Genomic DNA, 27,371 nt, shown 5'->3' on the forward strand with positions numbered 1-27,371 from the left:
TCCCTTCCAAGGAGGAGCGGAGGGCTGCAAGGCCATACAAGTCCTCCTCCTCAGGCCTGGCTGGCTGCGCGCCTAGGATCCTGGGGCCGCCCGGGAATGCCCAGGAGAACCCGCGAGCCCAGTGGCGCCCGCCTGGAGCTGCAGCCCCACCTGCCGGCACGCGCAGCCCGGGAGCGGCTTCCGGGAGCTGGGCTGCCACGGCTGTGCAGGCGCGCGCCCAACGGCTTTGCGAGGCTCAGCAGGCGCGCGCCCAACGGCTTTGCGAGGCTCACTGGGTCTGAGAGGTCGGAGGCTGCGAGGGTCGCTGCTGAAGGCTGTGGTGGACCCGGCTGGATCTCGGACTTTGGAATACATTATAAATTTGGAACCGCAGACCGGGGGGTTGGATCGCGGATTTGGGGTTGGATCGGGACTTGGGGTTGAATAGGGGATTTGGGGCTGGGTTGGCGGGGACGGGTGGGGGGGGGTGAAAAGGTGACAGGGAGCTGCCCCCACTCAAGAGCCGGTCGGTGGTTGGGGGCCTGAGAAGAAGTCTACCATGAAGTTGTTCGGCTTCGGGAGCCGCAGGGGCCAGACGGTCCTGGGCTCCATAGACCACGTCTACACGGGTTCCGGGTACCGAATCCGGGACTCCGAACTGCGGAAGATCCACAGAGCGGCTGTCAAGGGCGACGCCGCGGAAGTGGAGCGCTGCCTGGCACGCAGGAGCGGAGACCTGGATGCCCTGGACAAGCAGCACAGGTAGGGGGGCGGGGCTCAGTCCAGGGTGGGAGGGGGTCCCTAGGCCCGGCTTCCCCGCAGCCCCTGGGACGGGGCCTTGGAGGGGCTTGGAGTAGAGGGGGCTTTCACCATGTTGGCCAGGCTGGTCTCGAACTCCTGACCTCAAGTGATCTGCCTGCCTTGGCCTCCCAAAGTGCTGGGATTACAGGTGTGAGCCACCACACCCAGCCTATGTTGTTTATTATATATGATAAGATACAGATATTCCTGATATGTATACCACATATACAACAGGTATGTTTTATATATATTTATATATATATATCCGTTATATATACACATTAGATGAAAAGTTATATATACACATTCGATGAAAAGTACGTCTTCATTTTACAGGGAATTCTTTCAAATCAAATCATCAAACACACTAAAAGTAGGCCAAGTACCTTTCTCCAGATTTACAAGTTACTCATGTATATAGGAAAAAAATCCTCATTTCTGGTATAAGAATTTAGAAGAGGAATCAAACAGTTTTCTATCCACAATATTTGTGAGGATGTTTTATACTTCTACTTGAAAGTTTAAGTTGCTGATTACTTTTCAAATAGATAATTTGGTGGTAAGTACTACATTTAAAAAATGTGTATGCCCTTTACTCATCAATTCCATTATATTAAAATGCCCTTAGGAAATAAAGATACATGCACTTTAGTTTTCACAGCTCTTATTTTAAAAAGAACCCAGAGAATGGATCCTATAAATAAATTTCAGTTGCATCCATAGGATGGAATAACATGTGACCATTGAAGGTGGCAATAGGTATAGAAGTAAGTTGATGTGTGAAGATGTATTTTGTTATAGCCAGAAAGGAAAAAAAAAAATAGTTAAATTATACATATGCAAGCATACTATAATCTTGTTTTAGCAAAAAAAAAAAAAATGTACAAAATATGATAAAATTTGTAATTTCTGAGCATTTGCTTTTTTTTTTAAATTTTTTTTTTAATTTTGAGATGGAGTCTCACTGTGTCACCCAGGCTGGAGTGCAGTGGCCTAATCTTGGCTCACTGCAAGATCCACCTCCCGGGTTCACGTCATTCTCCTGCCTCAGCCTCCCGAGTAGCTGGGAGTACCGGCGCCTGCCACCACGCCCCATTAATTTTTTCTATTTTGAGATGGGGTTTCACCGAGTTAGCCAGGATGGTCTTGATCTCCTAACCTCATGATCCACCCATCTCAGCCTCCCAAAGTGCTGGAATTACAGGCATGAGCCACCACGCCCTGCAAGTATTTGCATTTTAAATAAAGTTTTTTTTCCTTTTTCTTATCTGTGATTGCTGCAGTGAGCGTGTACAAAACTTCTAGTAAAAGTTTACTATTAATGGAATAATTCTTGGGAAGAGAGAAATATGAATCTTGCACTGATAAAAATAATTTCTTGCTTTCTACTTTTTATTATTATTGTGTGTAATGTTATCTTCTTTGAATGTTTAGCGTCTTCAGAAGTAAGAAGGGAATGTTTTTACCTGTATTTCCAGATTTTATTATCTATATATTATATTATGCACATGTTTTTCTTATATACTCATTCCATTTATTCAAACAATGGTAGATTAATCACTTCATTTTAATTGTATTCTTTAAAAATAAAAATAACACATATAAATAATTACTATTGCAAAAATATTGCTTTACAGGAGTTTATTTAAAAATACCGAACTCCCCAGCTATATTTATCCATTATTTCATTCCATTTATGTATTAAGCATAACCTGAGTACCTGTTATGTAGCAGACATACTCTACTATCTCTCAGGACCCTTCCATCCTTGAAAACTTCATGTTTACCTGCCCTGCCTGCACAAGCTGAGAGATTTACAATAGAAATATTGAGACTTCATCTCCTTGAAACTTTATCTCCCACCTTTCAAACAAAAGCATTTCTGAAGTTAGAAAATGGTAGAAGATAACCTTTAATTGCCCTTTCAAAAGTTTATCAGTCTTAAATCCTAGTATTAATCATTAGAAAGTCTTATTTGCATATATTCTGTAAGTATAAGTATTGAATAAAATGAGCCATACGAATTCATTTGAATCATGAGTTTCCTTTGACTTCAAGTTTTTTGAAAATCAAAGAATTAATTTGTTTAAAAAATGCATGATTGTTATTTCAGTGCTCTTTCCCCATAGTCCCTTTAAGAACTGAAATGTATTTCAGTTTCAGTTACATGCCTGGAACTGCCCTAGTGCTGAGTTACCATATTCTATATTCTACTTAATGCAAGGTCTCATGGATTGTGTGATGCTCCACTATTTTATATATCAATAAGATATTTTTTAAAATGCTACCAGTTAGAGTTATAATAAATCATGAATTATAAGTGGCATTCCAATGTCAGAGTTGTTAAAATGTGACCTACTCGTTAAGCCATCCTGCAAAGTAGGTATAATTGTATCATTCTATCTAATTAAAATATTTTTGTTAAGTAGTAGTTATACTAACAATTATAATATCTGGCTGGGTACAGTGACTGACACCTGTAATCCCAGAACTTTGGGAGGCTGAGATGAGAAGATTGTTTGATGCCAGGAGTTTGAGACCAGCCTGGGCAACGAAGTGAGGTTCTTACTCTATATTTTTAAATAAATAGCTGGGCATGCTAGTGCACATCTGTTGTCCCAGCTACTCAGGAGACTGGGGATGGAGGATCACTTGAGTTCCAGGTATAGTTACATCATTGCACTCCAGCCTGGGCAAAACAGTGAGACTTTGTCTCAAAAAACAAATATCTTACAATTATTGAGCTGTTGTAGGAACTATTCTAAATACTTTACATAGCTTCTCATTTAAGCATCACAATGGTGTCCTATGAGATAGGACATCTTTATTGATGAAGAAGCTGAGACACAGAAAGGCTAAGCAATAGTTGGTAAGTGACAACGTTTAAAGTAGGACTCAAGCCCTAGTTGAACTGAATCTACAGACTGAGCTCTTTCTATTCAAATAGGCTGCTGTTGTCATTAAGGCAGTGAGCAATAAGAGCTAGTAAGTATTGCACTTTCTTTTTTTTTTTTTTTTGAGACGGAGTCTCGCTCTGTCGCCCAGGCGGGAGTGCAGTGGCGGGATCTCAGCTCACTGCAAGCTCCGCCTCCCGGGCTTACGCCATTCTCCTGCCTCAGCCTCCCGGGTAGCTGGGACTACAGGCGCCCGCCACCTCGCCCGGCTAGTTTTTTGTATTTTTTAGTAGAGACGGGGTTTCACCGTGCTAGCCAGGATGGTCTCGATCTCCTGACCTCGTGATCCGCCCGTCTCGGCCTCCCAAAGTGCTGGGATTACAGGCTTGAGCCACCGCGCCCGGCCTTTTAAGTATTGCACTTTCTTCAAAAAAATTACGTATTTGTTTTGAAGGCAGAGGAAAAACATGCTATTCAATTTTTACAATGACATGAATGATGGTATGTTTTGAGATGTTGCACTACAGTTTCCTAAAAAGTCCTCTTGCTCTTGTAGAACTGCTCTACATCTGGCCTGTGCCAGTGGCCATGCGAAAGTGGTAACTCTCCTGATTAACAGAAAGTGCCAGATTGATATCTGTGACAAAGAAAACAGAACACCCTTGATACAGGTATGTTAGAGCCAACTCTTTTAGCCTGACATGGATTTGATTTACATATATAGAATTAAAATGAATTGATCTCATTTAAATATAACCAGTTGGTGAAACCTGTGGAATGTGTATTTTGAATTGTTAGAATTTACAGTCTGTTTCTTGGTCTAATACGGACAGGCTATCCATTGCCAGGAAGAGGCTTGTGCCGTTATTTTGCTGGAACATGGTGCCAATCCAAACCTTAAGGATATCTACGGCAACACTGCTCTCCATTATGCTGTGTACAGTGAGAGCACCTCACTGGCAGAAAAACTACTTTCTCATGGTGCAAATATTGAAGCACTGGACAAGGTATAGATCAACTTTCTTTCCAAAATACTTGTTTTAACATTGACATAGGTAAGGGTCAATTTTTTTATATTTGGAAGCTCAACCATTCCCCGAATGCAAATGTAAATTACGTTATTTTAAAATAACTTAATTGTGTAAGATTTTGTTTTAAATATTGATACTTTTAAAGAAGCATTCAAGGGCACAGCTTTATAAAATGCACTTTGGAAAATATTTGTGAATTTGTTAAAGGTAAAACCTTTTCAACTTTTTTTTCTATGCAGGGTTAATCTTTTTTTTCTTTTTTTTCTTTTGTCTTTTTTTTTTTGTCCTTAATTAGTGTAAAACAGCACAGGAAAGAAAATATGCCCTGGAAATAGGCTTTATTTTAAAACTCAAACAAAACTAAAGCAACTTACAATAAATGGACATGTTGCTGCTGCTGCTAATTTTCTGAAAAACTGATATATCATTTCTCAGGGAAAAATGGGAAGGGAAAAGGAGAGCAATCAGAAATATGCAGGTCACTTGGAAATTAGGTAATGAAGGAAAATGCGAGGAAGAGTTGTTGTTGTTGTTGTTGTTGTTTTTAGTTTGTTGTTCTTCCAGTTAATGTGTTGAGACAAGGTGCTCTTTAGCTTTGGGTCTAATAATTTTTGGTTTGAAAAAGAGAGTGAGTGAGTTGAAACTTGCCAAGAGATTAATTTTAGGAGGACTCTGAGGAAACCAGATTGGCAGTGAATATGTGGTGAGGAAGTGAGAAAAACTTCAGCAGAAGCTGGAACAAATTACTAACTGACTTATTGCCCATCCTGGCAGAAACTGCCACTTAGATAAGAGTCTAAAGACTCCTCTCAAATCTAGAAAGTCTTGGTGGAAAAGTGGGAGATAAGGAGCTTATAAATAGCAAAATCAAGTGGGATTTTGAGTTTACTTGTCCCTGTTCTAGCCATACCCAGGAAAATTAACTGGAGTTTTAATAAATGACTCTATCTCTTACTCTTTTATCTTTTTGGTCACATCTCTGAGTGATAAAGGGCATTAGCCATGTGGGTGAGAGATGTGACTGAAGAGATTGTCTGCTGCACTAATTCTCAGAATTGGGCCTTACAGTGACCGAGGACATTTTGTTAAAAATCTACAACTGTAGTCTTTCCCCTGAAGATTTTGATGTAATAGACCTAGTAAGGCCTGAACATGTTTGAAAATGTTTACTTGAAGCTGGGCACAGTGGTATGTTCCTGTAGTTCCAGCTTGAGTCTAAGAGTTTGAATCCAGCTTGAGCAACATAGTGAGACTCTTGTCTCTAACAACAATTGTAGAAAAAGGAAAAAAAAAAAAAAANATATGTGCTTTCTTCCTTATGATTATGTGTACGTGGATGGTAATATTTATTAACAAATGTCTCAAAATCAAGACTTGGGGAACCTGGCTTGAGAAAATTGAAATGCAACTTCAACTTCATCCCTGAATAAACTTTGGAACTCAAGCTCTTCTGATTTCAGTGACCTCACATATAAAATGGGGTTCAGATCTGTACTGTACTTAAAGCTTGGCTGAGAGGTTAGAATTGAATGTGAAAATACATTGACAATTATAAAACAACACAAATGTATGTCATTATTCTAATAATTCCTCATGTGTATGTAGGAAACACACATTGGTAAAGTAAATGGCATTACTTTTGATTTTATTCAGTTTGTTTCACTTTATAGAAAGCTGGAATGAACCATTTTTTCCTTCTAGAAACACTATTACTCTTTATTGATTGCATCAGATTCTTATTGTATACTATAATGTGCACTTTCTTCTAGGGTGACTTTTTATGAGCATTAAGAATGGATCATTTTTATATGTAAGTTCTAAGGTAGGCTGAGAAGTATTTTCTAGTCACATAAGATCTTTAAAAGTGAATTATGTTTATACCACTTACGTAGGTTTTTTTAATGATGTAAATAGCACCTTGTTGTATTATGACAAATTTTTAGAATTAGTACTTTTAGTTATACGAAGTGTTAAATGACATTTGTCAGCCTATTTTAGTGTAGGCACTTTAAAATGTCGGCCAAACAGATGTTCCACTATAAACATGAATAACAATGAGGGATAGTAAGACTAAATATAGGGTATTTTATTATGTTAATATTAATATTATTTAAAATTTAGTAGTGATAACATTGTATATAATTAATGAAGATGACAAGAAAGACTCCCAAGTTTATAATTTGCAAAAAAGTTGTAATTGGTTTAGTTATTTAAGTTAAAAAGTAATTTATTAATTTTGAATGGCAAGAATATAGGAATAAAGTTAAGTAGATATGACTTACAGTGTTATCCTGATCATTTCTGACTTTGCTTCTAATGTTATTCTGACCCAGTTAAATCTCAGCACCATATCATGTTCAATACTCAAGTAGATGCTATAAATTGATTATATATGTGTATTTACATATGTGTGTATATGTGATGTATAATAAAAAGTGGGAGGAAGGAAGATCTATGCTCTCTAGAAAAGAAAAACATAAATGTCATTTTCCTACAGTTTGTGCTTCATAAGTGAAGGAGAAATAAAACCCTTTATAGACAAGCAAATGCTGAGAGATACTGTCACCACCAGGCATGACTTACAAGAGCTCCTGAAGGAAGCACTAAATACGGGAAGGCAAAACCAGTACCAGCCACTGCAAAAACACATCAAATTGTAAGGACCATCAACACTATGAAGAAACTGAATCAACAAATGGGCAAAATTAGCAGCTAGTGTCATAATGACAGGATCAAATTCACACATATGAATATTAATCTTAAATGCAAATGGGCTAAATGCCCCAATTAAAAGACACAGATTGGCAAACTGGGTAGAGTCAAGATCATTCGGTGTGCTGTATGCAGGAGACCCATCTCATGTGGAAAGACACAAGTAGGCTCAAAAAAAAAGGGATGGAGGAAAATTTTCCAAGCAAATGGAAAGCAAAAAAATGAAGGGTTGCACTCCTAGTCTCTGATAAAACAGACTTTAAATCAACGAAGATTAAAAAAAAAAAAAGACAAAGAAAGGAATTACATAATGGTAAAGGAGTCAATGCCACAAGAAGAGCTAACTATCCTAAATATATATGCACCCAATACAGGAGCACCCAGATTCATGAAGCAAGTTCATAGAGACCTACAAAGAGACTTAGACTCCCACACAATAAGAGTGGGAGAATTTAACACCCCACTGTCAATATTAGACAGATCAATGAGAGAAAATCAGCAAGGATATTCAGGACTTGAACTCAGTTCTGCACTAAGGGGATCTAATAGACATCTACATAATTATCCACCCCAAATCAACAGAATATACATTCTTCTTAGCACCACATCACACTTATTCTAAAATTGAGCACATAATTGGAAGTAAAACACTCCTCAGCAAACGCAAAAGAACGGAAATCTCAGACCACAGTGCAATCAAATTAGAACTCAAGATTAAGAAACTCACTCAAAACCACACAACTACATGGAAACTGAACAACCTGCTCCTGAATGACTACTGGGTAAATAACAAAATTAAGGCCGAAATAAATAAGTTTTTGAAACCAGTGAGAAGAAACACACAACTTACCACAATTTCTGGGACACATTTAAAGCAGTGTTTAGAGGGAAATTTATAGTGCTGAAATGCCCACAGGAGAATCCAGGAAAAATCTAAAATTGACACCCTAACATCGCAATTAAAAGAATTAGAGAAGCAAGAGCAAATAAATTCAAAAGCTAACAGAAGACAAGGAATAGCTAAGATCAGAGCAGAACTGAAGGAGATAGACACACGAAAAACCCTTCAAAAAATCAACGAATCCAGGGGCTGATTTTTTGATAAGATTAACAAAATAGATAGAACACTAGCCAGACTAATAAAGAAGAAAGAGAGAATAATCAAATAGACACAATAAAAAAAATGATAAAGGGGATAAAACCACTGATTCCACAGAAATACATACTATCATCAGAGAATACTACAAACATCTCTACACAAATAAATTAGAAAACCTAGAAGAAACTGATAAATTCCTGGACACATACACCCTCCCAAGACTAAACCAGGAAGAAGTCATATCCCTGAATAGAACAATAACAAGTTCTGAAATTGAGGCAGTAATTTATAGCCTACCAAACAAAAAAAACCCAGCACCAGATGGATTCACAGCCGAATTCTACCAGACGTACAAATGAGAACTGATATCATCCCTTCTGAAACTATTCCAAACAATAGAAAAACAGGGACTCCTCACTAACTCATTTTATGAGGCCAGCATGATCCTCATATGAAAACCTGGCAGAGATACAACAAAAAAAGAAAATTTCAGGCCAATATTCCTGATGAACATTGATGCAAAAATCCTCAATAAAATACTGCAAACCAAATACAGCAGCACATCAAAAAGCTTATCCACCACAATCAAGTCAGCTTTATCCCTGAGAGGCAAGACTGCTTCAACATACACAAATCAATAAATGTAATCAATCACATAAACAGAAACAATGACAAAAACCACACGATTATCACAATAGATGCAGAAAAGACCTTTGATAAAATCTGACACCTCCTTATGCTAAAATATCTCAATAAAATAGGTATTGATGGAACATATCTCAAAATAATAAGAGCTATTGATGACAAACCCACAACCAATATCATACTGAATGGGCAAAAGCTGGAAGGATTCTCTTTGAAAACTGGTACAAGACAAGGATGACCTCTCTTACCACTCCTATTTAACATAGTATTGGAAGTTCTGGCTAGGGCAATCAGGCAAGAGAAAGAAATAAAGCATATTCAAATAGGAAGAGAGGAAGTCAAATTGTCTGTCTTTGGAGATGACGTGATTGTGTATTTAGAAAACCCCATCATCTCAGCCCAAAATCTCCTTAGGCTGATAAGCAACTTCAGCAAAGTCTCAGGATACAAAATTAATGTGCAAAAATCACAAGCATTCTTATACACCAGTAACAGACAAACAGAGAGCCAAATCATGAATGAACTTCCATTCACAATTGCTTCAAAGAGAATAAAATACCTAGGAATCTAATTTACAAGGGATGTGAAGGACCTCTTCAAGGAGAACTACAAACCACTGCTCAATGAAATAAAAGAGGACACAAACAAATGGAAGAACATTCCATGCTCATGGATAGAATCAATATCTTGAAAATGGCCATACTGCTCAAGGTAATTCATAGATTCAATGCCATCCCCATTAAGCTACCAATGACTTTCTGCACAGAATTGGAAAAAACTACTTTAAAATTCATATGGAACCAAAAAAGAGCCCACATTGTCAAGACAATCCTAAGTCAAAAGAACAAAGCTGGAGGCCTCACGTTACCTGAGTTCAAACTATACTACAACGCTACAGTAACCAAAACAGCATGGTACTGGTACCAAAACAGAGATATAGACCAATGGAACAGAACAGAGCCCTCAGGAACAATACCACACATCTACCACCATCTGAGCTTTGACAAACCTGACAAAAGCAAGAAATGGGGAAAGGATTCCCTATTTAATAAATGGTGCTGGGAAAATTAGCTAGCCATGAGTAGAAAGCTGAAACTGAATCCTTTCCTTACTCCTTATACGAAAATTAATTCAAGATGGATTAGAGACTTAAATGTTAGACCTAATACCATAAAAACCCTAGAAGAAAACCTAGGTAATACCATTCAGGACATAGGCATGGGCAACGACTTCATGTCTAAAACACCAATAGCAACGGCAACAAAAGCCATAATTGACAAATGGGATCTAATTAAACTAAAGAGCTTCTGCACAGCAAAAGAAACTACCATCAGAGTGAACAGGCAACCTACAGAATGGGAGAAAATTTTTGCAATCTACTCATCTGTCAAAGGGCTAATATCCAGAACCTACAAAGAACTCAAACAAATTTACAAGAAAAAAAACAAACAACCCCATCAAAAAGTGGGCAAAGGAGATGAACAGACATTTCTCAAAAGAAGACATGCATACAGCCAACAGACACATGAAAAAATGCTCGTCATCACTGGCCATCAGAGAAATGCAAATCAAAACCACAATGAGATACCATCTCACACCAGTTAGAATGGCAATCATTAAAAAGTCAGGAAACAACAGGTGCTGGAGAGGATGTGGAGAAATAGGAACACTTTTACACTGTTGGGATTATAAACTGGTTCAACCATTATGGAAGACAGTATGGTGATTCCTCAAGGATCTAGAACTAGAAAGACCATATGACCCAGCCATCCCATTACTGGGTATATACCCAAAGGATTATAAATCATGCTACTGTAAAGACACATGCACACGTATGTTCACTGTGGCACTATTCACAATAGCAAAGACTTGGAATCAACCCCAATGTCCATCAGTGACAGACTGGATGAAGAAAATGTGGCACATATACACCATGGAATACTATGCAGCCATAAAAAAGGATGAGTTCGTGTCCTTTGTAGGGACATGGATGCAGCTGGAAACCATCATTCTCAGCAAACTATTGCAAGAACAGAAAACCAAACACCGCATGTTCTCACTCATAGGTGGGAACTGAACGATGAGATCACTTGGTCTCGGGAAGGGGAACATCACACACCAGGGCCTATTATGGGGAGGGGGGAGAGGGGAGGGATTGCATTAAGAGTTATACCTGATGTAAATGACGAGTTGATGGGTGCAGCACACCAACATGGCACGAGTATACATATGTAACAAACTTGCACATTATACACATGTACCCTAGAACTTAAACTATAATAATTAAATAAATAAATAAATAAATAAATAAATAAATAGAAAAAAAGAAGTTATAAAATAACTTGAAAACAATATAACAGGAATAAAATCTCATATATCAATGTTAACCTTGAATGTAAATAGAATAAATGCTTTACTTAAAAGATAAAGATTGGCAGAATGAATTTTTAAAAACCATAACATAGCTATATGCTGCCTGTAAGATACTCATCTTACCCATAAAGACACATATAAACTAAAAATAAAGAGGTGGATAAAGATATTCCACACAAATGAAAATCAACAGTAAGCAGGACTAGCTATACTTAGATAAACACTGTACAACAAAAATCGTTTTAAAAAAAGACAAAAAAGGTCATTATATAATGATAAAGAGATCAACTTAGCAAGAGGATATAACAATCCCAAATACATATACATCCAACATCAAGCACCCAAACTCAGAAATACAATATTCCTAGACCTGAAAAAAGAGATACACAGCACACAATAATAGTGGGGGAATTCAACATCCTGTTCACAGCACCAGACAGATCATCAAGACAAAAATTAACAAACGTTGGTCTTAAATTAGACTTGAGACCAAATGGACATAACGGACATTTACAAAGCATTCTACCCAATATATATTCTTTTCATCAGCACATGGAACATTCTCTAAGACAGACTACAAGTTAGGTCATAAAACAAGTCTTAAATTTTTAAAAATCAAAATCATATCGAGTATCTTCTCAGGCTACAGTGGAGAAAAGCTAGAAATCAACAGCAAGAGGAACTTTGGAAACTATATAAATACATGGAAATTAAATAGCATGCTCCTGAACAGTCACTAGGTCAATAAAGAAATTAAGATGGAAATTAAACATTTTTTGAAACAAGTGAAAATAAAAACACAACACACCAAAACCTATGGTATACAGCAATAGCAGTGCCAAGAGGGAAGTCTTAAGATTAAATGCCTGTATCAAAAAAGTAAAAGGACCACAAATTTACAAGCTAACGTCACACCTTAAGGAACTAGGAAAAGGACAAACCAAACCCAAAGTTAGCAGAAAAAAATAAATAACAAGGAACAGAACAAAAATAAATAAAATAAAACCCCCCAAAAATACAAAGGATCCATGAAGCAAAAAAGTTAGTTCTTTGAAGATACACAAAACTGACAAACCACTAGCTAGACTAAGAAGAAGAAGAAAAAAAGAAGTCCCAAATAAACATAATCAGAAATGACAAAGGAGACATTACAACTGATACCACAGACATACAAAAGGTCACTAAAGACTATTACAAACAAGTATTCACAACTTAGATAATCTAGAGTAAATGGATAAATTCCTGAAAACACAGTTTCCCAAGATTAAACCAGGATAAAAGAGAATTCCTGAACAGACAAATAATTGGTAATGAGATTGAAATCAGTAATAAAAAATCTCTCAACAAAAAAATCCCAGGATCAGGAGGATTCACAGCCAAATTACACCAAACATATAAAAAAATTAATACCCATTCTTTTGAAACTATTCTAAAACATAGATAAGGAGGGAATCCTCAACAAGACACTAAAAAATGGAACCCAACAGCACATTAAAAAGATACTACACCATGATCAGGTGGAATTTATCCCAAGGGCGGAAGGATAGTTCAACATATGAAAATCAGTAAGTGTGATATATCACATCAACAGAATTAGAAACAAAAACCGTATGATCATCTCAACAGATGCAGAAAAGGCATCCAATAAAACTTAGCATCCCTTTATGATAAAAATCCTCAACAAACTAGGCATAGAAGAAATATACCTCAACATAATAAACATTATATATAACAAACCCACAGCCAACATCATACTTTTTAAGAAATAGAAACCTTTCAGATCCTCCTGTGTATCATTCATCTATAAGAATGTTGTAGTATTTCTGCTTATTACAAGAGGGCAGCTGATTAATATCAATCTCTTTTTCTTTCTCCCACTAGAATCAGAGGACCTTTCAGAACAGGATTTTCTTGTTCACTTGTTATACCTACATCCTTAGCAACTAGCACAGGGCCCTAAATAGAGAAATTTGAAAATACATTTAATGATGGTGGTAGAAATATTTCTGAGGACATGTTTTGTGCATAAGGAAATGAGTAAGAAGACTTTTTCCCCACTTTTTGCAAAGACTTCAATCATAAGGCTAAAATATGCATTACCTAAATTCTATCTCATTTTTTAATAATTCTATCTCATTTTTTAAAATTTTATATTCAGGAGGTACCTGTGCAGGTTTTTTATGTGGGTATATTTTGTGATGTTGAGGTTTGGGCTTCTAATGATCCTGTTGCCCAAGTAGCAAACATAGTACCCCACAGGTAATCTCCCAACGTTTGCTCCCTATCCTCCCTCCCCTAATTTAGAGTGTCCCACGTCTACTCTTCCCATTTTGTGTCCATGTATACCCAACAACATCATATTTAATATGGGAAAGTTGAAACCATTTCCTGTAAGAACTAGAACAAGACAAGGATGCCAACTTTCACTACTCTTATTCAACACAGTACTGGAATTTCTTGCCAGAGAAATCAGGCAGAAAAAAGAAATAAAATGCATCCAAATTGGAAAACAGGAAGTCAAGTTATCCCTGTTTGATGATGATATAATATTATTCCTGAAGAGCCCTAAAGACATCGCCAAAAATTCTTAAATTTGACAAAGGAAGCAGTAAAGCTTCAGGATACAAAAATTAATGTACAAATATCAGTAGTGTTTACAGACACCAATAATGAGCCAGCCAAAGACCAAATGAAGAAAAAAATTCCATTTACAATAGCTACAAAAAAATACCGAGGAGTATCTTTAACCTAGGAAAGACTTCTAGAAGGAGAACTATGAAACACTGATGAAAAAATCCTAGATGACATAAACAAATGAAAAACCCCACGCTTATAAATTAGAATATGCAATATCATTAAAATGACCATACTGTTCAAGGCAAACTACAGATTCAACACAATCCCTATCAAATTACCAATGTCATTTGTCACAGAATTAGAAAAAACAATCCTAAAATTAATATGGAACCAAAAAAGGGCCTGAATAGCCAAAGCAATTCTAAGCAAGAAGAACAAAGCTGGAGGTATCACATTACCTGTCTTCAAATTATACTACAAAACTATAGAAACCAAAACAGCATGGTACTGGCATAACATAGACACATAGATCAATGGAGCAGAATAGATAACTCAGAAATAAAGCCCCATACCTACAACCAACTTATCTTTTAAAAAGTTAACAAAAAAATATTCTGGGAAAATGACACCCTATAAATAAGTGGTGCCAGTAAAATTGGATAACCACATGTGGGATAATAAAACTGGACCCATACCTCTCAACATATACAAAAATAAACTCAATATGGATCAAAGACAAAGTGTAAGACCTGAAACCACAGAAATCCTAGAAGAAAACTTAGGAAAAAGTCTTCCAGACATTGGTCTAAGCAAAGAATTTATGACCAAGTCCTCAAAAGCAAATGCAACAAAAATAAACAAACGAGACAATTAAACTAAAAAGTTTCTGCACCAAAAAAAAAAAAAAAAATTAACAAAGTAAACAGACAACCTACAAAGTGGGAAAATATATTTGCAAACTATGCATCCAATAAAAGGCTTACATCCAGAACTACAAGGAACTCTAACAACACAACAACAACAAAACAACAACAAACAACCCCATTAAAAAGTGGGCAAAGGATAAAACAGACATTTTTCAAAAGAGTACCTACAAGCAGTCAACAAACATGAAAAATGCTCAATATTTCTAATCAGAGAAATAAAAATTAAAATAGTACAACATAATCTTATAACAGTCAGAATGGCTATTATTAAAAAGTCAAACAAAAAAAACAGATGTTGGTGAGGATGTGAAGAAAAGGGAATGCTTATATACTGTTGGTAAAAATGTAAATAAGTACAACCTCTATGGAAGACAATAGGGAGATCTCTCAAAGAACTAAAAACAGAACTACCATTTGACCCAATTCCATCACTGGGTATATACCCAAAGGAAAAGAAATCCGTATATCAAAAATATACCTGCACTCATGTTTATCACAGCACTATTCACAATTGCAAAAAAAGAAATAAACCTAAATGTCCATCAGTGGAGAACTGGATATAGGAAATACTACTCAGCCATAAAATCATGTCTTTTGCAGCAATACTGGTGGTATTGAAGGCCATTATCTTAAGTGAAAAACTCAGAAACAGAAAGTCAAATACTACATGCTCTCACTTGTAAATGAGAGCTAAACAATGGATACATATGGACAAACAGAGTGAAATAATATACATTGGAGAACACAAAAGATAGGAGGGTTGGAGAGAGGTGATGGTTGAAAATTTACCTATTGGGTACAGTGTTCACTATTAAGGTGATGGGTACACTAAAAGCCCAGTCTACCCAACAGTATGCAATATATGCATGTAAGAAATCTGCACTTGTACTACAGAAATGAAAAATAAAAATTAAAACATATAACATGTACGATTATGTAAGGTACATAATCTTTTATGGTGATTGGAGGCTCCCATTGAAAAAAACCATAAGCCAGGATTCTCTTGCAAGATGGCCAAATAGGAACATGCTCAGGTCTGCAGCTCCCAGCGTGATCAACACAGAAGATGGCGATTTCTGCATTTCCAACAGATGTACCTGGTTCATCTCATTGGGACTGGAGAGACAATGGGTGCAGCCCATGGAGGGTGAGCCAAAGCAGGGTGGGGCATCACCTCACCTGGGAAGCATAAGGGGTCAGGGGATTTCCCTTTCCCAGCCAAGGGAAGCCAAGACAGACTGAACCTGGAAAATCGGGACACTCCCACCCAAATACTGTGCTTTTTCTACAGTCTTAGCAAATGGCACACCAGGAGATTATATCCCGCTTGGCAGGTCCCATGCCCATGGAGCCTTGCTCACTGCTAGCGCAGCAGTCTGCGATCGACCTGCAAGGCAGCAGCCTGGCAGGGGGAGAGGTGTCCACCATTGCTGAGGCATGAGTAGGTAAACAAAGCGGCCTGGGAAGCCTGAACGGGGCAGAGCCCATCACAGCTCTGCAATGCCTGCTGCCTCTGTAAACTCCACCTCTGGGGGCAGGGCTTAGCTAAACAAAAGACAGTAGAAACTTCTACAGACTTAAATGTCCCTGTCTGACAGCTCTGGAGAGAGCAGTGGTTCTCCCAGCACAGTGTTTGAGCTCTGAGGATGGATAGATAGACTGCCTCCTCAAGTGGGTCCCTGACACGCATGTAGCCTAACTTGGAGACACCTCCCAGTAGGGGCCGACTGACACCTCCTACAGGCGGGTGCCCCTCTGGGATGAAGCTTCCAGAGGAAGGATCAGGTAGCAATATTTGCTGTTCTGCTGGTGATACCCAGGCAAACAGGGTCTGGAGTGGACCTCCAGCAAACTCCAACAGACCTGCAGCTGAGGGACCTAACTCTGAGAAGGAAAACTGACAAACAGAAAGGAATAGCATCAACATCAACAAAAAGGACATTCACACCAAAACCCCATCTGTCGGTCACCAGCATCAAAGAGCAAAGGTAGATAAAACCACAAAGATGGGGAGAAACCAGAGCAGAAAAGCTGAAAATTCTGAAAACCAGAGCACCTCTTCTCCTCCAAAGGATTGTAGCTCCTTGCCAGCAATGGAACAAAACTGGATGGACAATGACTGCGACGAGCTGACAGAAGTAGGCTTCACAAGGTTGGTAATAACTTCTCCAAGCTAAAGGAGGATGTTTGAACCCATCACAAGGAAGCTAAAAACCTTGAAAAAAAGATTAGATGAATGGCTAACTACAATAAACAGTGTAGAGAAGACATGAAATGACCTGATGGAGCTGAACACCATGGCAGAAGAACTACATGATGCATGCACAAACTTCAATAGCCAATTGGATCAAGTGGAAGAAAGGGTATCAGTGATTGAAGATCAAATGAATGAAATAAAGCGAGAGGAGAAGTTTAGAGAAAAAAGTAAAAAGAAACAAACAAAGCCTCCAAGAAATATGGGACTATATGAAAAGACCAAATCTATATTAGATTGGTGTACCTGAAAGTGACAGAGAGAATGGAACCAAGTTGGAAAACACTCTTCAGGATATTATTCAGGAGAACTTACCCAACCTAGCAAGGCAGGCCAACATTCAAATTCAGAAAATACAGAGAACACCACAGATATTCTTCAAGAAAAGCAACCCCAAGACACATAATTATCAGATTCACCAAAGTTGAAATGAAGGAAAAAATGTTAAGGGCAGCCACAGACAAATGTAGGGTTACCCACAAAGGGAAACCCATCAGACTAACAGTGGATCCATCAGCAGAAACTCTACAAGCCAGAAGAGAGTGGGGGCCAATATTCGACATTCTTAAAGAAAAGAATTTTCAACCCAGAATTTCATATCCAGCCAACCAAAGCTTCATAAGTGAAGGAGAAATAAAATCCTTTACAAACAAGCAAATGCTTAGAGATTTTGTCACCACCAGGCCTGCCTTACAAGGGCTCCTGAAGGAAGCACTAAACACGGAAAGGAACAACCAGTACCAACCACTGCAAAAACATGCCAAACTGTAAAGACCACTGATGCTAAGAAGAAACTGCATCAACTAACAAGCAAAATAACCAGCTAACATCATAATGACAGGATCAAATTCACACATAACAATATTAACCTTAAATGTAAATGGGCTAAATGCCCCAACTAAAAGACACAGACTGGCAAATTGGATAGAGTTAAGAACCATCAGTGTGCTGTATTCAGGAGACCCATCTCATGTGCAGAGACACATATAGGCTCAAAATAAGGAGAAGGAGGAAGATCTACCAAGCAAATGGAAACCAAAAATAAACAAAAACAGACAAATCAGGGGTTGCAATCCTAGTCTCTGATGAAACAGACTTTAAACCAATAAGATCAAAAGAGACAAAGATGGCCATTACATAATGGTAAAGGGATCAATTCAACAAGAAGAGCTAAGTATCCTAAACATATATGCACCCAATACAGGAGCACCCAGATTCATAAGGCAAGTCCTTAGAGACCTACAAAGAGACTTAGACTCCCACACAATAATAATGGGAAACTTTAACACACCACCGTCAATATTAGATCAACAAGACAGTAGGTTCACAAGGATATCCAGGACTTCAACTCAGCTCTGCACCAAGCCGACCTAATAGACATCTACAGAATTCTCCACCCCAAATCAACAGAATATACATTCTTCTCAGCACCACATCACACTTATTCCAAAATTGACCGCATAGTTGAAAGTAAAGCACTTCTCAGCAAATATAAAAGAATACAAATCACAACAAACTGTCTCTAAGACCACAGTGCAATCAAATTAGAACTCAGGATTAAGAAACTCACTTAAAACTGCACAACTACATAGAATCTGAACAACCTGCTCCTGAATGACTACTGGGTAAATAGTGAAATGAAGTCAGAAATAAAGATGTTTTTTGAAACCAATGAGAACAAAGACAGAACGTACCAGAATCCCTGGGACACTTTAAAGGAGTGTGTAGAGGGAAATTTATAGCACTAAATGTCCAGAAGAGAAAGCAGGAAAGAACTAAAATCAACACCCTAACATCACAATTAAAAGAACTAGAGAAGAAAGACCAAACAAATTCAAAAGTTAGCAGAAGGGAAGAAATAACTAAGATCAGAACAGAACTGAAAGATATAGACACACACACAAAAATCCTTCAAAAAATCAATGAATCCAGGAGCCAGTTTTTTGAAAAGATCATCAGAATTGAAAGACCACTAGCAAGACTAATAAAGAAGAAAAGGGAGAAAAATCAAATAGACGCAATAAAAAATGATAAAGGGGATATCACCACTGATTCCATAGAAACACAAACTACCATCAGAGAATACTATAAACATGTCTATGCAAATAAACTAGAAAATCTACAAGAAATGGATAAATTCCTGAACATATACATCCTCCCAAGACTAAACAAGGAAGAAGTTGAATCTCTGAATAGACCAATAACACGCTCTAAAATTGAGGCAATAATTAATAAACTACCAACCAAAAACACTCCAGGACCAGAGGGATTCACAGCCGAATTCTACCACAGGTACAAAATGAAGCTGGCACTATTCCTTCTGAAACTACTTCAACCAATAAAAAAAGAGGGAATCCTCCCTAACTCATTATATGAAGCCAGTATCATCCTGATACTAAAGCCTGCCAGAGACACAACAAAAAAAGAGAATTTTATACCAATATCCCTGATGAACATCAACGTAAAAATTCTCAATAAAATACTGACAAACTGAATCCAGCAGCACATCAAAAAGCTTATCCACCATAATCAAGTCCGCTTCATTCCTGGGATGCAAAATTGATTCAACATACACAAATCAATAAACATAATCCATCACATAACAGAACCAACGACAAAAACCACATGATTATCTCAATAGATGCAGAAAAAGCCTTTGACAAAACTCAACAGCCCTTCATGCTAAAAACTCTCAATACTAGGTATTGATGGAATGTATCTCAAAACAATAAGAATTATTTATCACAAACCCACAGGCAATATCATACTGAATGGGCAAAAACTGGAAGCATTCCCTTTGAAATCTGGCACAAGACAGGGATGCCCTCTCTCACCACTCCTATTCAACATAGTGTTGGAAGTTCCGGTCAGGGCAATCAGGCAACAGAAAGAAATAAAGGGTATTCAGTTAGGAAAAGAGGAAGTCAAATTGTCTCTGTTTGCAGATGACATGATTGTATATTTAGAAAACCCCATCGTCTCAGCCCAAAATCTCCTTAAGCTGACAAGCAACTTTAGCAAAATCTCAGGATACAAAATCAAGGTGCAAAAATCACAAGCATTCCTATACACCAATAGCAGACAAACAGAGAGCCAAATCATGAGTGAACTCCCATTCACAGTTGCTACAAAGAGAATAAAATACCTAGGAATCCAACTTACAAGGAATGTGAAGGACCTCTTCAAGGAGAACTACAAACCAGTGCTCAAGGAAATAAGAGAGGACACAAATGGAAGAACATTCCATGCTCATGGATAGGAAGAATCAGTATCATGAAAATAACCATACTGCCCAAGGTAATTTATAGATTCAATGCCATCCCCATTAAGCTACCAATGACTTTCTTCACAGAATTGGAAAAAACTACTTTAAAGTTCATATGGAACCAAAAAAGAATCCACATTGCCAAGACAATCCTAAGCAAAAAGAACAAATCTGGAGGTATCATGCTACCTGACTTCAAACTATACTACAAGGCTACAGTAACCAAAACAGCATGGTACTGGTACCAAAACAGAGATATAGACCAATGGAACAGAACAGAGCCCTCAGAAATAATACCACACATCTACAGCCATCTGATCTTTGACAAACTTGACAAAAACAATAAATGGGAAAAGAATTCCCTATTTAATAAATGGTGCTGGGAAAGCTGACTAGCCAAATGTAGAAAGCTGAAACTGGATCCCTTCCTTACACCTTATACAAAAATTAATTCAAGATGGATTGGAGACTTAAATGTTAGACCTAAAACCATAAAAACTCTAGAAGAAAACCTAGGCAATACCATTCAGGACATAGGCATGGGCAAGGACTTCATGACTAAAACACCAAAAGCAATGGCAACAAAAGCCAAAATAGACAAATGGGATCTAATTAAACTTAAGAGCTTCTGCACAGCAAAAGAAACTACCATCAGAGTAAACAGGCGGCCTACAGAATGGGAGAAAATTATTGCAATCTACCCATCTGACAAAGGGCTAATATCCAGAATCTACAAAGAATCAAACAAATTTACAAGAAAAAAACAACCCCATCAAAAAGTGGGCAAAGGATATGAACAGACACTTCTCAAAAGAATACATTTATGCAGCCACAAACATGAAAAAAAAAAAGCTCACCATCACTGGGCATTAGAGAAATGCAAATCAAAACCACAATGAGATACCATCTCACACCAGTTAGAATGGTAATTATTAAAAAGTCAGGAAGCAACAGATGCTGGAGAGGCTGTGGAGAAACAGGAATGCTTTTACACTGCTGGCGGGAGTGTAAACTAGTTCAACCATTGTGGAAGACGGTGTGGCGATTCCTCAAGGATCTAGAACTAGAAATACCATGTGACCCAGCAATCACATTACTGGGTATATACCCAAAGGATTATAAATCATGCTACTATAAAGACACATGCACATGTACGTTTACTGTGGCACTATTCACAATAGCAAAAACTGGGAACCAACCCAAATGTCCGTCAATGATAGACTGGATTAAGAAAATGTGGCACATACACACCATGGAATACTATGCAGCCATAAAAGAGGATGAGTTCATGTTCTTTGCAGGGACATGTAGAAGTGGGAAACCATCATACTGCACAAACTATCACAAGTACAGAAAACTAAACACCACATGTTCTCACTCATAGGTGAGAACTGAACAATAAGAACACTTGGACACAGGGTGGGGAACATCACACACGGGGGCTTGTCATGGGGTGGGGGTGGGGGAATTGATAGCATTAGGAGAAATACCTAATGTAAATGATGAGTTAATGGGTGCAGCAAACCAACATGGCACATGTACCTGCACGTTGTACCCTAGAACTTAAAGTATAATAAAAATAAGAAAAGAAAAGAAAAAAACCACAAGCCTGTGAATCCTTCACCAGCAACCAAGGTATCCAGGTTCTCTCTTCAAAGTTGACTAGAAGGCTGGCGTGACTCAGGGAGAGAAAGAAGAACAGGCAGTGTTCCCACCTGAGAGCCACACAGTGAAGGGGAACCCCCTCCACCCAGCCAAGGGAGGTGGTGAGTGAGCTTGCTACCAGCTGGGGAAACTGTGCTATTTCCACAGAACTGTGCAACTCACAGATTGGAATATCCCACCCACAAACCCATGCCATTGGTGCCTAGCATCTCAACCCTGAAAAGTACAGACTCTTACAGCCTCTTAGCTGGAATCTGCTTAAGCCCACCAAACTCCCAGGGGGAGGGGCAACCAGCACTGACTGCAGCTTCCTGCTGTCTAAGCCATTTGAGCTCCTTGGGGGAGCGGCAGCACTGGGACTCACAAAGGCCTAACAGGCTAAGTTCCCTGGGTGTGGGAAGGGCTGCAAACATTTCTATAGCTCCAGGCTGCACTTTTCCCATGCTGGAGCCAGGGAGGCTGGATGGCTTGATCCCAAGAGTTGTCCTCACAGCCCAACACACCTGCTGTAGCAATCTGCAGCCAGAATGCCTCTTCAGGCCTAACCCTGACCAATCCTTCCTCATCGGGTGGGCCTTCCCTGCAGGATCTCCAATAACTCCAGCCAGAGGCTCAGAGACAGAATTCAGATCTCCCTGGGCCTGAGCCTCTAGGGGCAGGAGTGGCCGCAGTCTCGGCAGATCAGCAGACTTACCCTCTCCTCCTGGTAGTTCTGAGGAATGCAGGTAGCCCAGATGAGTGGGTTTCCCCCAGCAAAGCACATCCTCTCCACCAAGGGACAAAGTGCTTTACTAAATGGTTTCTGCTTCCCAGGGTGAGCTGCGGAAACCCTGGGTGAGATCACTCAGAACTGAGTGAGACCCATTCAGAAGATGGGAAATAAAAAACTGCACTGAGCTAAAGGAGCATGTTCTAACCCGATGCAAAGAAGCTAAGAACTTTGATAAAAGGTTAGAGTTGTCAGACACCCTATACAGGAGCAATCCTACTGGCATCAGGTTGGTACCCCTCAAGGTCAGAGGTCCTGGAAGCAGGAGCAGGCATCCATCTTTGCTGTTCTCCAGCCTCCTTGAGTGACATCTCCAGGCACAGAAGCAAATCAGATGAACAGGGCCTGAAGTGATCCCCCAGCAAACTGCAGCAGCCCTACAGAAGAGGGACCTAACTATTGAAAGAAAAACAAAGAAGTAGAGAGTGACAACAACAGCATCAACAGCAACAAAAAAGGCCCCCACAAAAACCCCATCCAAGGGTCAGCACCCACAAAGACTGAAACTAGATAAACTCATGAAGATGAGAAAGAATCAACAAAAAAATGCTGAAAACCCAAATGGCCAGACTGCCTCTTCTTGTCCAATGATTGCAACGTCTCTCCATCAAGGGTGCAGAACTGGACAGAGGATCAGATAGACAAATTGACAGATGTAGGATTCAGAAGATGGGAAATAAAAAACTACACTGAGCTAAAGGAGCATGTTCTAACCCGATGCAAAGAAGCTAAGAACTTTGATAAAAGGTTAGAGGAATTGCTAACTAGAATAACCAGTTTAGAGAGGAACAGAAATGACCTGATGGAGCTGCGAAATACAGCACAAGAACTTCATGAAGCATATACAAGTATCAAAAGCCAAATCGACCAAGTGGAAAAAAGGATATCAGAGTTTGAAGACCACCTTACTGAAATAAGACATGCAGACAAGAATAGAGAAAAAAAGGATGAAAAGGAATGAACAAAGCCTCCACGAAATATGAGACTTTATAAAAAGACTGAACCAATGATTGATTGGAGTACCAGAAGGAGATGAGGAGAACAGAAACAAGCCAGAAAACACACTTCAGGATATTATCCAGGAGTACTTCCCCAACCTAAGACAGACAGAACAACAAGCAAATTCAGGAAATACAGAGAACACCATTAAGATACTCCACTAGATCACCTCCAAGACACATAATCATCAGATTCTCCAAGGTTGAAATGAAGGAAAAAATGTTAAGGGCAGATAGAAAGGCCAGGTCACCTACAAAGGGAAGGCCATCAGACTAACAGCAGACCTCTCAGCAGAAATTCTACAAGCCAGAAGAGACTGGGGACCAATATTCAACATTTTTGAAGAAAAGAATTTTCAACCCAGAATTTCATATCCACCCAAATTAAGCTTCATAAATGAAAAAGAAATAAAATTCTTTCCAGAAAAGCAAATGCTGAGGGATTTCATTACCACCAGGCCTGCCCTGCAAGAGTTCCTGAAAGAAACACTAAATATGGAGGGGAAAAAAAAGGTACTAGCCACTGCAAAAACACACCAAAATATAAAGACCATGACACTATGAAGAAACGGCATCAACTAGTGTGCAAAATAACCAAACAGCATCATGATGAAAGGATCAAATTCACACATACCAATGCTAACCTTAAAAGTAAATGGAATAAATGCCCCAATTAAAAGACACAGACAGGCAAATTAGATAGTCAAGACCTATTGGTGTACTGTATTCAGGAGACCCATCTTACTTGCAAAGATACACACAAGCTCAAAATAAAGGGATGGAGGAAAATTTACCAAGCAAATGGAAAGCAAAAATAAAGCAGGGGTTACAGTCCTAGCCTCTGATAAAACAGACTTTAAAACAACAAACATCAAAAAAGACAAAGAAGGGCATTACATAATGGTCAAGGGAACAATTCAACAAGAGGAGCTAACTATTCTAAATACATGTGCACCCAATATAGGAGAACCCAGAATCACAAAATAAGTTCTTAGGGACTTACAAAGAGACTTAGACTCCCTCACAATAATAGTGGGAGACATTAACACTCCACTGTCAGTGTTAGACAGATCAATGAGACAGAAAATTAACAAGGATATTCAGAATTTGAACTCAGCTCTGTATCAAGTGCATCCAGTAGACATCTACAGAACTCACCGCCCCATATCAACAGAATATACATTCTTCTCAGTGCCACATGGCACATACCGTAACTGGAAGTAAAATGCTCCTCAGCAAATGCAAAATAACTGAAATTATAACAAGCAGTCTCTCAGACCACAGAGCAATCAAATTAGAACCAGGATTAAGAAACTCACTCAAAACCACATAAGTTCATGGAAATTAAACAACTAGCTCCTGAATGACTACTGGGTAAATAATGAATTAAGGCAGAAATCAAGAAGTTCTTTGAAAGTGTACCAGGATCTCTGGGACACAGCTAAAGCAGTGCTAAGAAGGAAATTTTATAGCACTAAATGCCCACATCAGAAAGCTAGAAAGATCTGAAACTGACACCCTAACGTAACAGTTAAAAGAGGTAGAGAGACAAGAACAAAGTAATCCAAAAGCTAGCAGAAGACAAGACATAATTAAGATCAGAAAAGAATTGAAGAAGATAGAAACACAAAAAACCCTCCAAAAAATCAATGACCCCAGGAGCTAATTTTTTGAAAAAAATAACAAAATAGATAGACAGCTAGATGAACTAATAAAGAAGAAGAGAAAGAAGAATCAAATAGACACAATAAAAAATGATAAAGAGGATATCACCAAAGGCCCCACAGAAATGTAAACTACCATTAGAGAATACTATAAATGCCTCTATGCAAATAAACTAGAAAATCTAGAAGAAATGGATAAATTCTTAGATGCATATACCCAACCAAGACTAAACCAGGACGAAGTTGAATCCATGAATAGACCATTAACAAGCTCTGAAATTTAGGCAGTAATTAATAGCCTATGAACAAAGAAAAGCCCAAAACCAGATGAATTCACAGCTGAATTCTACCAGAAATACAAAGCTGGTACCATTCCTTCTGAAACTATTCCAAACATTTAAAAAGGAGGGACTCTCTCATAACTCATTTTATGAAGCCAGCATCATCCTTATACCAAAACCTGGAAGAGACGTAACAAAAAAAAGAAAAATTTCGGCCGATATCCCTGATGAACATCAATGCAAAAATCTTCAATAAAATACTGGCAAACCAAATCCAGCAGCTCATCAAAAAATTTATCCACCATGATCAAGTTGGTTACACCCCTGGGATGCGAGGCTGGTTCAACATATGCCAATGAATAAACGTAATCCATCACATAAACAGAACCGAAGACAAAAACCACATGGTTATCTGAATAAATGAGGAAAAGGTCTTTGATAAAATTCAACATCCCTTCTTCATGTTAAAAACTCTCACTAAACTAGGTATTGATGGAACATATCTCACAGTAATAAGAGTTATTTATGACAAACCCACAGCCAATATCCTATTGAATGAAAAGCACTCCCTCTGAAAACCAGTACAAGACAAGGATGCCCTCTCTCACCATTCCTATCCAACATGGTATTGGAAGTTCTGGCCAGGGCAATCAGGCAAGAGAAAGAAATAAAGGCCCAAAAACTTCTTGAACTGATAAGCAACTTCAGCAAAGTCTCAGGATACAGAATCAGTGTGCAAAAATCACAAGCATTCCTTTACACCAACCACAGACAATCAGAGAGCCAAATCACGAATGAACTCCCACTCACAATCATTACAAACAGAATAAAATACCTAGGAATACTGCTACCAAGGGATGTAAAGGACCTCTTCAAGGAGAACTATAAACCATTGCTCAAGGAAATAAGAGAGGACACAAACAAATGGAGAAACATTCCATACTCATGGATAGGAAGAATCAATATTGTGAAAATGACCACACTGCCTAAAGTAATTTATACATTCAATGCTATTTCCATCAAACTACCATTGACATTCCTCACACAATTAGAAAAAATTAGTTTAAGTTTCATACGGAATCAAAGAAGATCCATATAGCCAAGACAATCCTAAGCAAAAAGAACAAAGCTGGAGGCATCACACTACCTGACTTCAAACTATACTACAAGGTTACAGTAACCAAAACAACATGATACTGGTACCAAAACAGACATATAGACTAATAGAGCAGAACAGAGACCTCAGAAGTAACACCACACATCTACAGCCATCTGATCTTCAACAAACCTGACAAAAACAAGCAATAAAGAATGGATCTCCTATTCAATACACTGGGCAAACTGGCTAGCCATATGCAGAAAACTGAAACTGGACCCCTTTTTTTTATACCTTACACAAAAATTAACTCAAGATGGATCAAACACTTAAATGTAAATT

General features: G+C 38.4%; 1 protein-coding gene across 1 annotated transcript in view; it reads left to right on the forward strand.

The window, feature by feature from the left end:
• Positions 1 to 538: 538 nt before the first annotated feature.
• The window catches only part of LOC112633323 (putative ankyrin repeat domain-containing protein 20A5), a 276,236-nt gene continuing 249,403 nt past the window's right edge, over positions 539 to 27,371 (forward strand). The window contains exons 1-3 of the mRNA XM_025399883.1: positions 539 to 741; positions 4,231 to 4,345; positions 4,508 to 4,681. Of these exons, the coding sequence (XP_025255668.1) occupies positions 539 to 741; positions 4,231 to 4,345; positions 4,508 to 4,681 (492 nt within the window). The remainder of the gene's footprint in view (positions 742 to 4,230; positions 4,346 to 4,507; positions 4,682 to 27,371) is intronic.

This window comes from Theropithecus gelada, chromosome 10 (genome assembly GCF_003255815.1).
Source record: "Theropithecus gelada isolate Dixy chromosome 10, Tgel_1.0, whole genome shotgun sequence".
NCBI classification, from domain to species: Eukaryota; Metazoa; Chordata; class Mammalia; order Primates; family Cercopithecidae; genus Theropithecus; species Theropithecus gelada.